Below are 13,434 nucleotides of genomic sequence, written 5' to 3'. Positions count from 1 at the left end.
ACTTATACAGGTCTCCAGTTATGGATATAATCATTTGTAAGTTTCCTATATAGATGGAAATATTTTCCCAGAATTATTCTTATGACCCTCATTATAAAATTATAAATTCTCAAGGTATGGTTCGGAGCTGTATGTCTCAAAATTAATTGCTACTGTGCAAAGTTGTTCTATTCTTTTTAAAAAAAAGCTTGACAAAATGGATTCAGACCGACCTTGGCTCTAGTTTTACTTCTGTAATGTTTAACACATTTTTCTGTATTCTATTGATAATTTCCATATCCAGATAAGCGTACTGATAAATCTGCAGTATCTGGTGCTATCCGGTTACATATTAGCGTGGAGATAAAAGGAGAGGAGAAAGTAGCACCCTACCATGTTCAGTACACGTGTCTACATGAGGTAATGGGTCACCCATGAATTATTATATTGGTGTCTTTGTTTATTTCTCGATGGGGAACCCCCTGACGACCACCTGATATCCTAGATATTAGATGGGATTTTACCACCATTGGGATGGGTGAACCAGAGTGGTGCAACTTATGTAGAATATCATGAAGATCAACTCAACTAGCAAAATTTTCTTTTAGAGCTAGCAATAAACTCCTAATCATTTGTGGTAAAATAAAACATCTATTTCAGAAGAGATTCAGTGTCAGTAACTGGATTTAATTAACTGAAAAATCACTTCATGGCATTAGCTGGATTTCTTGATTTGCTTACAGTCTAACTGGTCTTGACTGAGGGTAATTCTCAAGATCTTTCTGATTCCATTGATGATGAAGTTTGCTTTTTCTTGGAGAATTTGTCCCTTTGCTTCCTTCAGCTTAAAATTATGTTTTAAATTTTAGTGGCAATCCTGACAATTTTTCACTAGAATGTACAACTGATATCACATGCCATTTATGTCACCCTTCAGAGCCGGATTTACCTGAAGTTGATTGGTATAACTGTTCATTTGTATACAATAATGTGAACAATTTCAGAAATTGGAAGGAACAAAATAATCTATTTTCCTTTCTTCCACAAATGTCTTGTGTAGCGCATATATATATTTAATATATAATTTAGAGTTACATTATTGTTCCTCACATAACAATGCCTCAATTAAAAGTTTCAAACAAATTTGTTTTTTTTATATAAACAAAATTTATTGTGATTTACTAGCTGTGATTTATTGTCAAAAGATTGTATTAATTTTTGTATACCTTTACATACAGAATCAGTTTCATTACCTGACGGATATACAAAACAATGGAGTTGTGAAGATTCCAGATGCAAAAGGAGATGATGCCTGGAAAGTTTATTTTGATGAAACTGCCCAAGAAATAGTGGATGAGTTTGCAATGCGATTTGGTATAGAATCCATTTACCAGGCTATGACGTAAGTTCATGCTGCTGTTTCAATTAGTATTTTTTTGAGCAGATCATTTCATTCACTCTTTCAATGCTAGCAATTCATACACAACTTCCTTCAATACGATTAAAAATATTGTGGTGCGTCCAGTCAGAGGATTGTAAAATATGTCAACATTTTCACACTTTCATATTTTACCTTAATTCCTATAACAAGCAGGAACTACTCTTTGACTGCATCACTTCTTGTCAAAGGTATTGTAAGTATTGCATTCATTAGATTGTTTAGTAAAAAGATGGAGTGTAAGCAGATGGTATCACTCAAATCACTAAAAACGGCATTCGCTACCATAGATGTGACTGTCATTCTTGCCAGTACTGTTGCTAAGGGAATGTTTGTTGCTTGCCAAATTGATTTCTGCCATGCAGAGATGACATAATATAGCCAATTAAAACATTTTATTTGATTCCTCAAAGAATTGGCCTCTGGTTTCATATCTTCAACAAATCATAGGTTGGCAGTTCCAGCCATTATTCGCTTAATATTTCTGCTGCAGTTACAATTTTCCTTTTCTTATAAACTTTGTCTATCAATTATTCTTCACTGTATGCTTGTATTGACTGTCTCATTCTGCTATGAGCAAGACACCCTCTGAATTCTTGTTCCCATGGTTATTATTTAAGTGTATGTCATGTTAGTGTCAGTTAGTCATTTCACTGTGATGGACAGAGAACATAATCAAGACTTATTCTGTCCTTATTCAGTGTGCACATATGCACTTCTGACAGTGACCACTGGACAGCCAAGTGTCTGCCTCTAACCTAAGGTACTACCAATTGTAGTTCCAGTTATCACATACCCAACTGAAGACTATTTTGAAATAAGTAGCATATACTATTTGAGTTTAAAATTATATAGTTCAGCCACTCAGAGTTAGGGCTTCTATTGGAATTGCATTTATCTTCAATAGATATTGTATATTTAAAAGACAAATTAAAATTTAGAAAAATGTGCTTTTGCCTCTAACCATTGTATTTTTATTATACTTTTGTAGGCATTTTGCCTGCCTGTCTTCAAAGTACATGTGCCCTGGAGTACCAGCTGTAATGAGTACTCTGTTGGCAAATATCAATGCTTACTATGCGCATACCACTGCCTCTACCAATGTGTCTGCCTCTGATCGTTTTTCAGCCTCCAATTTTGGGGTATGTATTAATAACAGGGCAGCAAATTTTTCACATTTTACATTGATTCTCTACAATTGTAAAGTCTTCTAAAATTTTCTGTGAAGGTTGTGACAATTCACCTCTAATTTCATTGACATGGACTTCATTTAACATGTTTTTGGGCAGCAAGATTGAAATGAGCTTATTTGAACTTTATATTTTCTAATTGTAAAGACTATGAGAGGCGAAACAAAAGTCCATGGACAATTTACAATTTTTGTTGTTAAGCTGTTAGAAAAAAATGGCAGATTTCTTCATTGATAAACTAGCTTTAACAGAAAGCTTTACTTTGTATCTATCCGCAGAAAGGCTAGAAGTTAAAGCAGAGATGTTGACCCAAACCTGTGCATCCTATTGTATATACAAAATTATTTAGTTTTCTACTAAGCATTGTAATTATTCACATTGCTCATTATAGTAGTCATTCCAAAATATGCTTCCTGCCATTGGTTGCATCAATAATTGTTTGATATCACCTAATTAATGATGAGACCAAGACATACACAAGAATCCTAGAGGTAACAAATTGTGCTCTCATTATCTGCAGACTATAGCCTGGAATCACTTCTACATTCGTGCCCGGAGATGCACATAAACTGGGAATAGTCCAATTGCAAGGTTTAAATGATTGCAGAATTTTGGGTGTAAATGGGTTAGTTGTATAAATATAATACTTCCAAGCCTCCTTGATCTTTTATAATCAGCTATTAAATCCTGATTTAATGTTTACTCATAAATCTGATCTCACAGATTTTCAGGTACAGCAGGAATTAAAGTTATTCTTTGATTTCTTTTAATTTATCCTCACTGAGACCTGAGTTCAATTTTTTGTTTAGTTTTAAACATTTTAAGGCAAAAGTATCATTAAAAATTGAAAAGCTGCTCTGATTGCAGATCTCTAAACATTCTGTGCCATCTGGACATGGATAGTGGTTAAGTGAATTAAAATTTATGTTTTTTACACTTAAGGAAGAAACATATGGTGCAAGTTCACTACTTTCCTTGGGCCTGAATTTGCTTTTATTGATTTTTGCCCATTTTGAGTTTGGACATTTCCAAATGAGATTGGGTGCAACTTTGCATCAGCAGAATGAACATGACAACTGGGTGCATTTTCAGATGCAATTTCCTGGTTGTACCCATGGAGAAAATTCTAGACCAAGTATTGAATGTTCCAGACAGTATGACATGCAAAAGGGCCAATGGTCAAGATGGTAGAAGATATTAATGGAATCAACTGCCCTTAAATCCTTCAATGCTAAGAAATCTGTGCTCCTGAGAATGTTTGGGAAAAACTTCTGTGAGCGTTACAACTGCTAGTTTATCATTAAATACTGCTTGGTTATAGCATAGCAGGATCCCAGTAGACCCATGGAGTCCAGATCTGCCCTGTTCAAGAGCAATCAATCCAGCTCATCCCATTCTCATGTCTCTTCCCTGTCGCCCAAAGTAAGCATGTGTAAACTAAGTCCATTCAAGTGATAAAATTTTACAGCTATTTCCAGACCCCTACCACTCCATGTTATAACTCCAATAATTGTACTCCAAGTCACTTTGTGAATGAATTCCCGGAGAAATAACCTGTTTAACTGTTAGGTTTTCATAGCATTGATTCTCCCTTCCTCACACAGAGGATTAAATTAATGTGCTGTAAAAACATAGGTGTTTAGAAAGGTTAATAAAAACATTATAGCTGATTTGCAATCCATTGTATCAAGATTTATGCAGCTACTGAAAATGAACCATAATCACTCTGTATATTACAATAATAATTTATAAAGACCTGTTTAAATGAATAATTTATGGATTGCATACCACTTTAACAAAAGTAGATTATTTTTAAATTGAATAGGCACTAAATTTCATAGTTTTAAGGTCAAACATTCTTTGTTACTTTGTGACTTAAAATTTGTAATGCAAGGATTGTATATTAAGAGAAAACAAGATGCAAATATGCATTATTTTGACATTTTGAAAGCTAAGGTTGTTGGTATCTAGGACTAATAGTCCATACAAAATAAACCAACGTTATCATGATTTAAGACAGCCAATATGTCTTGCCAAATTTGCAAGCATTGTGTTTCCAGTTGTTCTGGTATATTTCTCATTCTTTTTTGGATCTGATCTTCTATGCACTGCTGGCATACTGGAAAATATTATTTAGAGTTGCCTTTAGAGATATTTTGTGACATCTGAGGCATTACCCATGTGATCAATCTCATTCATTTATACTGAGGGACCATTTTGGCAACAAGAGATGAACTGTTAAGTATTTATGGTGACTGAGATGAAGTAGAACATCAGTGTTTCCAGACTTTTCTTGTCATCTTCAGAAATTTGAGAAAGAAAATCATCTTCATTGTGTAGGTGATTGTGGCACTCCAGCTGGAATGGACCAAATCTTTCCACTATCTCAGGAGCTGTTTACTTCATTTAGAGAATAAGAAAAATAAGTCTGACAAAAATTGGTTTCCCAAGTGGTTTCTTGAAAGGATATTACTTTGTTGTATGTATCTGACAGGAAACACAAAATGGAAAGTCAAGGCATAGCTGCGTCTCAACTATTCCTGAAGCAAGTGTGTCTAGATCATATACATTGGGTAAATGACAAAAGAGGTCACTTAGTTCTTCTTTCCTTGACTTCAGATAATCCATGTACAGATGTTTTGAAAAATTGGCTTCAGTGAACTCTCTGTTGACAAAGTTTATTCTTGACAGTGGTATAAATAAATATAAATATCACTGACTGCATTATGACAATGGGACATGTCTGTTCTCGATAACTTCCGTTACTTATCTAAGTACCTTTGTTCAGAAATTAAGTGAATAGATGCAGTTTGAAATGTTCCTGTCAATTTAGATAGTTACATGGATAAGATGAGTATAGAGGGATATGGGCCAAATGCGGGCAATTGGGATTAGCCTAGGGGCTTAAAAAAAAAGGGCGGTATGGACAGGTTGGTCCAAAGGGCCTGTTTCCATGCTGTAAACCTCTATGACTCTATATAGCCCTCAGGTAATTGGTTAAATGGTGAGCATTCGCCACATGTCTACTCCGCCATTCCTCAAGCCTTGGAGAAATTGGAACAATGGCTAAAATCTTACAAGAATTTAGCAAAGTGTAAGTTCTGGAGAGAAAACTGGCATGGAACTCCCCAGCTCCACTGGCCAGTTTTCTTTCCAGATCTTGTCCTTTTAATTGCCAAAAAAAAAGAGTGAGCATGGTTTGCACCGTCCGTCTGGCAGGGCAGGTACTTTTAGAGACAGGAAACAGCTCCATTGAGATCGGGCTGCCTTTATTAAAAGGCACCCTGGTCACAGAAACAAAAACTAATCTTCCTCATCTCCACCACGGGCTTGCGCTCCCCACCGCCCCGCCCCGCTCCCACCCCAAACACCACCTAACATCGCCAGCAGCCCCATCACCAACCCCATCATTGTCGACATCATCCCTTCCCCCCCCACCCTGATTACATTGGCATTCCCATCACTCTGTTGTGCCAACTTTCCCCCCACCGCCCCCTCCACCACAAATAAGAACATAACATAAGAAATAGGAGCAGGAGTAGGCCATCTAGCCCCTCAAGCCTGCCCCTCCATTCAATAAGATCATGGCTGATCTGAAGTGGATCAGTTCCACTTTCCCACTTTCTCCCCATAACCCTTAATTCCCTTGTCTGTCAAAAACCTATTTACCCGTGACTTAAATATATTTAGCGAGGTAGCCTCCACCACTTCAACAGGCAGAGAATTCCAGAGATTCACCACCCTTTGAGTGAAGAAGTTCCTCCTCACCTCCATTCTAAACTGCCCCCCTCCCCCCCCATCTTGAGGCTGTGCCCTCTAGTCCTGCTATCCTTTCTGAGTGGGAAGAATCTCTCTACCTCTACCCTATCCATCCTTTTCATTATCTTATACGTCTCTATAAGATCCCCCCACTCATCCTTTTAAACTCCAACGAGTACAGACCCAGTCTATTTAGTCTCTCTTCATAGTCCAACCCCCTCATCTCTGGTATCAGCCTAGTGAACCTCCTCTGCACTCCCTCCAAGGCCAAAATATCCTTGCGCAAGTGCGATGACCAAAACTGCACACAGTACTCCAGCTGCGGATAGCTGGATTAAATTAACTAAATAGATTGGTCCCTGCACATGAGGCTCTCCTATGGCCTGCTCCTGGCACTGCCTCTAGGGGACTATGGGGTATTGCCAGAGGACCTCCTGGATCCCCAAGGCTGATACCAGAGTTGAGGGGGTTGAGCTATGAGGAGAGGCTGAACAAACTAGGCTTGTACTCATTAGAGTTTAGAAGAATGAGGGGAGATCTCATTGAGACATATAAGATGATGAATGGGATGGATAGGATAGAGGTGGAGAGACTCTTCCCGCTCAGAAAGGACAGTAGGACTAGGGGGCACAGCCTCAAGCTAAAGGGGGGGTGGTTTAGAACGGACTTGAGGAGGAACTTCTTCACTCAAAGGGTGGTGAATCTCTGGAATTCCCTGCCTGTTGAAGTAGTGGAGGCTGCCTCGCTAAATATTTTTAAGACGCGGGTTGATGGGTTTTTGATAAGCGAGGAGATTAAGGGTTATGGGGAGAGGGCGGGAAAGTGGAACTGAGCCACGACAGATCAGCCATGATCTTATTGAATGGCGGGGCAGGCTCGAAGGGCTAGATGGCCTACTCCTGCTCCTATTTCTTATGTTCTTATGTTCTATATCTGGGTGAACCTGTTATAAATGTCGACAAGGTTTGAAAATCTTGTGGGGGAGAGGGGGAGGTGATCTGGTGGGGGAGTTCTTTATTTAGATTCAAATTGATTTAAATTAATGTAAATCGGCTTCTTGTACATTCTGCATGTGTAAACATTATTTTTGGGATAACTGTACATGAGATAGAAAAATAACAAGTTCAAAGTAAACATTTTGCAATAAATATGACAAATCATGTATGTTGACAATAAAAGACTAATGTCCAATTTGCACCAGCACATGATGGCTGATGTTCTGTTTTAGAATCCCAGTGGAGTCTAGGGTGTTTGAATCATGTGGAAAAGCAGCAAAAAGAAAAGTGAAAGCCATACTATAGTGGTATCGCAGTTATGTGTATGAGTCGCGGTTCTAATTCTATGACTACTCTCATCGTGAATGATGGTGTAGATGTTGTTTAGTTCTTCTGAGTCAGTTGAGAATAATTTGTTGCAATTTACTTATTTTGATTGAGATGATGTGCAAGCATTACTTAGATAGTGAATCATTGGCGAGAGTTACTGCCTACTTTGACATATCAGGATATATTTTGTTTCCAACAGACTCAATAGAAATGAAATTTGGACAGTCCGTAGAAGAGGTAGTTGATCTTCAACAGGAGTTTATTGGCCAGGCAGTAGGTTGACAATCTGGCCTTGTGATTCAAATTGTCACGAAAATGTTTCTGTTTTCTCTTGCAGAAAGAGAGGTTTGTAAAACTTCTGGACCAACTGCACAATTCTCTTCGTATTGACCTGTCAATGTATAGGGTGAGTTTTGACCCACTTTTTTAAGCTTCTTTTTGTCATGGTTAAAAATAATAATTAAAAACTTTATTAGAAATGTAAAATAATGCTGTACAAAATATACAGTAGCCTGTGTTAATACCAGTCACCTTTTGAGGATTACCTAAATTGTACTGGATTCAGAAAATAGTAAATATACCAATAAAAAAAATACAATGGAGAAAAAAAGCATCTTTTTCAGATTGTCCAGCTTGCTGTCCCAGAATGAGATAATTACTTGCATGTTTGGGCCTCTGTTGTTGCAATCTTCTTTTTGTTAACAGTATTAACTTACTGCATTAACTAAATTGACACTGAGATGTAAAGTGTTAAACAAGTTGTCATGGATATATTTTGCATTAACAGTCCTCTGCAGAGGGAAGAGAGTTACAGCAGGTTAGTAGTAGTAGTAGTACAAATAGAAGTTAATGTAGAACCCTGGCTAACCTTTCTAGTTACTAATTATCACTAATGGAAAAGGATATTGGCAGTCTTATTTTCTTTCCAGGTAGATTCAAACTGATAGCAAGAAATTTCTAATGTCTTTTTGAACTGGAAGTGTTACATCAAGAATCAGATGTCCCGAATAGAGACACCATTTAGTGTAGGATTAAGATCATTGAAATGAACAGAAATGCTGGAAACACTCAGCTTGACAACCTCCCAAGTGTTTCCAGCATTTTCTGTTCTCATTTCAGATTCTAAGCTCCGCAATGTTTTGTGTTTATATGAAGGTAAGGTTAAAGTCATACTGCTGAAACAGTACATTTTGTTTATTTATTCTAAAATGTTCTTATTAACTCTTTGAGCATATTTGTTCTCAAAATAAACCATAAATTATGTGTTATACAATGAAGAAGTTATGAATACGTAACAGTCTGCAGCTCTGCAATTGGTGATGCTCACTTCAGTAATCCCCAGGTCAGACCTGGAGGGGTGGGAGGTGGAGAGAGGCTAATACATAGTGCTGTAGGGCTGTGAGGAGAGTTTCTATCCATCTTAGCTCCACATAAAAGTAAGTTTTTAAAACATACTTATCGTTTGGTTCTCAGTTCTTTAAGAACCGCTAGTTCAGCTGTCAAATGGGTAAATATCTGAGTGGAACTGGCCTGTTTCATCTCTGTGCCAAACAATTTCAATAATTGGTGGAATTTTACAAAATAACAGGAAAGTTCAGGTTCTGACTAAAAACCAGCATATTTCTTCCCGGAGAAAAGGCAAGTTTTCTCTCCAGATCCTCTAATGCTTTGACAAAGAAAGGAGGGGGACTGCGTTTTGCACTGTGATACCTGAGAGGCAGGGTCTAATGATGCCGGCACATCTGGCTCCACAGAGATTGGGGCACCAATGTTACAGGATGTCCCAATCTCAAAGTGAAGAGACAGTTCCGCCCAACCCACGGAAACCCTGCTTTGGGTCTGCCTGTTGGTCTTGCCCCACCCTAGGTTGTCATTGCCAGGATGCTAGGGGTCCTGACCACTTAAGAGCTATGTTGGCCTCCACACCCCTGGCATAGGCATCTCAACTGTTGCAAAGCACTATGTCATGCTGGCAGATGGGAACATCAGATGTTCCTGGAAGATGCAGCATTCTGCCTTTTAATTAGATTGTAATTCATTTAAATTCATTCATATCAGGTTGAAGCCCTCTCTGGACATTGATCGTGTTGCCAGCGGTGGTGGTGGTGAGGGGGTGTGGGGTGGGAGCAGGCAGGGAAGATCTCATTCTGATGTCTGCTCAGCGCAAATCCCATTATAGCCCCCTCGCAAGAGTTTCCAACCAGAATGGGATTTGCGCTCACCATGGACAGGCCCAGAAAATCAACACCCCCTCCCTACCAAAGTAGGCCCTAAAACAGTTTCTCATTACCATCTGCAAGGGATCTAATGCCTACTTTAAATAATATGAAGTTGAACGTATTTCAAATTCCCTTGGGCACCGGACCAGAAAATTGGTGCTTTTTGCATCTCTATGTGCCCTGATAAGTAGGCAGAGTGCCACTGCGTGATGTAGCCTCTTCTTTCTAGACAGGTTACTGTAAATTTATATATGTTTTTGTGTAAACTGACTTGTAGTGCATTAAATGAATCAATAGCTGTAGCAAGTTTACTTTGCACCCTACAATTCTAATGTTATTAGTATAAATGTAAAATCTGATAGAGTAGGGAAATCTAATTTATTGCTTGAAGATTTATAGTAATGAGTTGTAAATAATGCTATCTGCAATGTAAAACTTCAGTAGCATGAGAGTTTCACTTAAGTTGTGGGGAAGGATGGAATAAAAAGTATAAGAACATAAGAAATAGGACATGAGAAATAGGAGCAGGAGTAGGCCATCTAGTCCTTCGAGCCTGCCCCGCCATTCAATAAGATCATGGCTGATCTGAAGTGGATCAGTTCCACTTTCCTGCTTTCTCCCCATAACCCTTAATTCCCTTGTCTGTCAAAAAACCTATTTACCCGTGACTTAAATATATTTAGCGAAGTAGCCTCCACCACTTCAACGGGCAGAGAATTCCAGAGATTCACCACCCGTTGAGTGAAGAAGTTCCTCCTCAACTCCGTTCTAAACTGCGCCCCCCCCCCTCCCCCCCCACGTTATCTTGAGGCTGTGCCCTCTCATCCTGCTATCTTTTCTGAGTGGGAAGAATCTCTCTACCTCTACCCTATCCATCCCTTTCATTATCTTATACGTCTCTATAAGATCCCCCCCTCATCCTTCTAAACTCCAACGAGTACAGACCCAGTCTATTTAGTCTCTCTTCATAGTCCAACCCCCTCATCTCCGGTATCAGCCTAGTGAACCTCCTCTGCACTTCCTCCAAGGCCAAAATATCCTTGCGCAAGTGCGGCGACCAAAACTGCACACAGTACTCCAGCTGCAGCCTCACCAGTGCCCTGTACAGTTGCAGCAAGACCTCCCTGCTTTTATATTCTATCCCCCTCGCTATAAAGGCCAGCATTCCATTCGCCTTCTTGATCACCTGCTGCACCTGCAGACTGGGTTTTAGCAACTCATGCACAAGGACCCCCAGGTCCCTCTGCACCGTTGCATGCTGCAGCTTTTTGCCCTTTAAATAGTAATCCCTCCTCCTATTATTTCTAAAGTATGATTAAGTTTAATACAAAAATAAATATTATTGAAAGATAAGCTCCCTGAAATGCAGACCAAACAGAGTGACAAAAATGTTTGAGATCGTTAAATTTGCCCCATGGTACAAGGTGTTGATGTATAGAGCTGAAATGCTAAACTTCTGGATTTTACACAATTAGAACATGCTCTATGCTTTATAGTGTCGTTAACATTTGAATGGATTTGTTGTTGTTTATTTAAGAGTTGCTTTCATTTGTGGATAAAATACTTCCTTTTAAACAGAACAATTTTCCAGCAAGCAGTCCTGAAAGACTACAAGATTTGAAGTCCACAGTTGATCTCTTAACCAGTATAACCTTCTTTCGAATGAAGGTAGGTTAACAAATGTGATATTCTCATTTAATACTGTCCAGGTCACGTGTTTGTAACAGAAAAATACCTGAGCTGCAAAATACACAGTCACAACGTGAAAATATGTCAATCAAGAGTTCAGCTAGGTTGCCTTCCATTCACATGAAATCAGCCAGACTGACACAAAAGGTCAAGGAATTTCAATTGCAGGTCATGTCCAGTGTTAATCAAATCTTCACGATCTTTTACACCAGCTTAAAAACACGCGAAAGATGTGCTAGTTCACCAAAAAACATGTTTTGCTCAATTTCAGGTCAAACCTTTTTTTACATATTACAAAATCTTCTGTGAACCAGCAGAACCATGCAATTTTAGAATGTGATTTTACAAAACATTATGCAATATTCTGTACATAACATAAAACAACAGTGAACAATATATCAGAGACCATATTGTGTACTAATTCTTACAATTGTTAAAGGACCTGAGTTTTTTCAGTTGCTGATGTCGCTGATATCAAATATGAAATTGTGTGATAATATTGTCCATGGATTGACTAAGGTGCCTGACTGCACTTTGTGGCTTTGTAACACAGAAGGGGCATCATATTGGATTGTATATGAACTTGGTGGAGGAAAAGGAAGAGAGCCCCTGATGTGGAAAGATGCAAAGTATCATTGCAATAGACTTGCTACATGTGAGCTACATGAAAGCAAATATGTAGGGAAGCTGAACAGGCTACCTGTTCAGGATTTTTGTACACTTACGTGAGAATTTGCTATTCAGGAACATAAAACACACAATGACACTGGATATATTTACCTTGCATGTCCTTCTTGAAGTGTGATGCCCAAAACTCAGTACAGTTCTTGAAATGAAGTTTGACCATTTCACTTGACCACTAGATCACCTTTTTTTGTTATTTCTCTTTATTCTCAAAGCAAGTACTGATTTTTAGAATACTTACTTAGCAGAAAATCCTGTAGCTTTAGTCATTCCTTTACTGCTGAATTTTGGTTATGATCTTTGGTGAGGGGTATAATAGAACAATGGATTACTTGGTATAGAACCAAAAAATATAAGAGCCGTTGCATTTAATCACAGAATCCCTACAGTGCAGAAGAGGCAATTCATGAAGTGACTTATTGCATAAATAAGTTGTTTGAATCTTAATCGCGGTCAATGTGATTTCTGAGACCAGTTTTGATCACCTAAAGGATCAGAGCGGAATCTTTCCTAATCAGTTTTGGCTTTTTTCTGGTTTGTTGCTATTCCCAGGAGATTACATGACTCTGGGTGGGTAAGATGTCTATGTTGTGTTGCATAGGATAGATCCGATGGACCAGTTGTTCATTTGTTGTGTTATTTTTGTATGTTTGTATGTAATGTTGGGAATATATGAACATAAGAAGTAGGAGCAGGGTTAGGCCCTTCAATGCCTTTAGCCTGCTCCACCATTTAATCAGATCCATATTTTCTACTTCAACACCATTTTCCCGCATTGTCACATATCTCTTGATCTAACTCCTATCTAGAAAATTATTAGTCTCAGTCTTGAACATGCTCAATGCCTGAGTCTCTCTGAGGAAATATCTGCTCCTCTGGGGCAGAAAATTCCAAAGATTCACCACTCTGAGTGAAGAAATTCCTCCTCATCTCCACAATGTCCTGCCTGTTATTCTGTTGCCCCTAGTTCTAGACTGCCTCCTGCCGCAGCCAGGAGAAACATCCTTCCTGGTTCTACACTGTTGCGGCCTGTTTTAAAAAAAAAGTGTATGTTTTAATAAGATCATCTTTCATTCTTCTAAACACTTAAGGAAAAGAAGACAGGCCAGTTTTCTCAATCCCTCCTCACAGGACAATCCCACCATCCCAGG

The 13,434-nt window shown here is 38.6% G+C and overlaps 1 protein-coding gene across 1 annotated transcript in view; it reads left to right on the top strand.

Annotated features, from left to right (window-relative positions):
• The window catches only part of LOC145358503 (protein unc-13 homolog A-like), a 367,395-nt gene that overhangs the window by 270,218 nt on the left and 83,743 nt on the right, over window positions 1-13,434 (top strand). Inside the window, exons 21-25 of the mRNA XM_080212618.1 lie at window positions 284-399; window positions 1,218-1,381; window positions 2,409-2,559; window positions 8,029-8,097; window positions 11,489-11,578. Of these exons, the coding sequence (XP_080068744.1) occupies window positions 284-399; window positions 1,218-1,381; window positions 2,409-2,559; window positions 8,029-8,097; window positions 11,489-11,578 (590 nt within the window). The remainder of the gene's footprint in view (window positions 1-283; window positions 400-1,217; window positions 1,382-2,408; window positions 2,560-8,028; window positions 8,098-11,488; window positions 11,579-13,434) is intronic.

The sequence above is a fragment of the Carcharhinus amblyrhynchos genome, chromosome 26 (genome assembly GCF_965287045.1).
Source record: "Carcharhinus amblyrhynchos chromosome 26, sCarAmb.v2.hapA, whole genome shotgun sequence".
NCBI classification, from domain to species: domain Eukaryota; kingdom Metazoa; phylum Chordata; class Chondrichthyes; order Carcharhiniformes; family Carcharhinidae; genus Carcharhinus; species Carcharhinus amblyrhynchos.
Note: the sequence above shows the minus strand (reverse complement) of the source record. Positions and strands in the feature narration are given on the sequence as shown.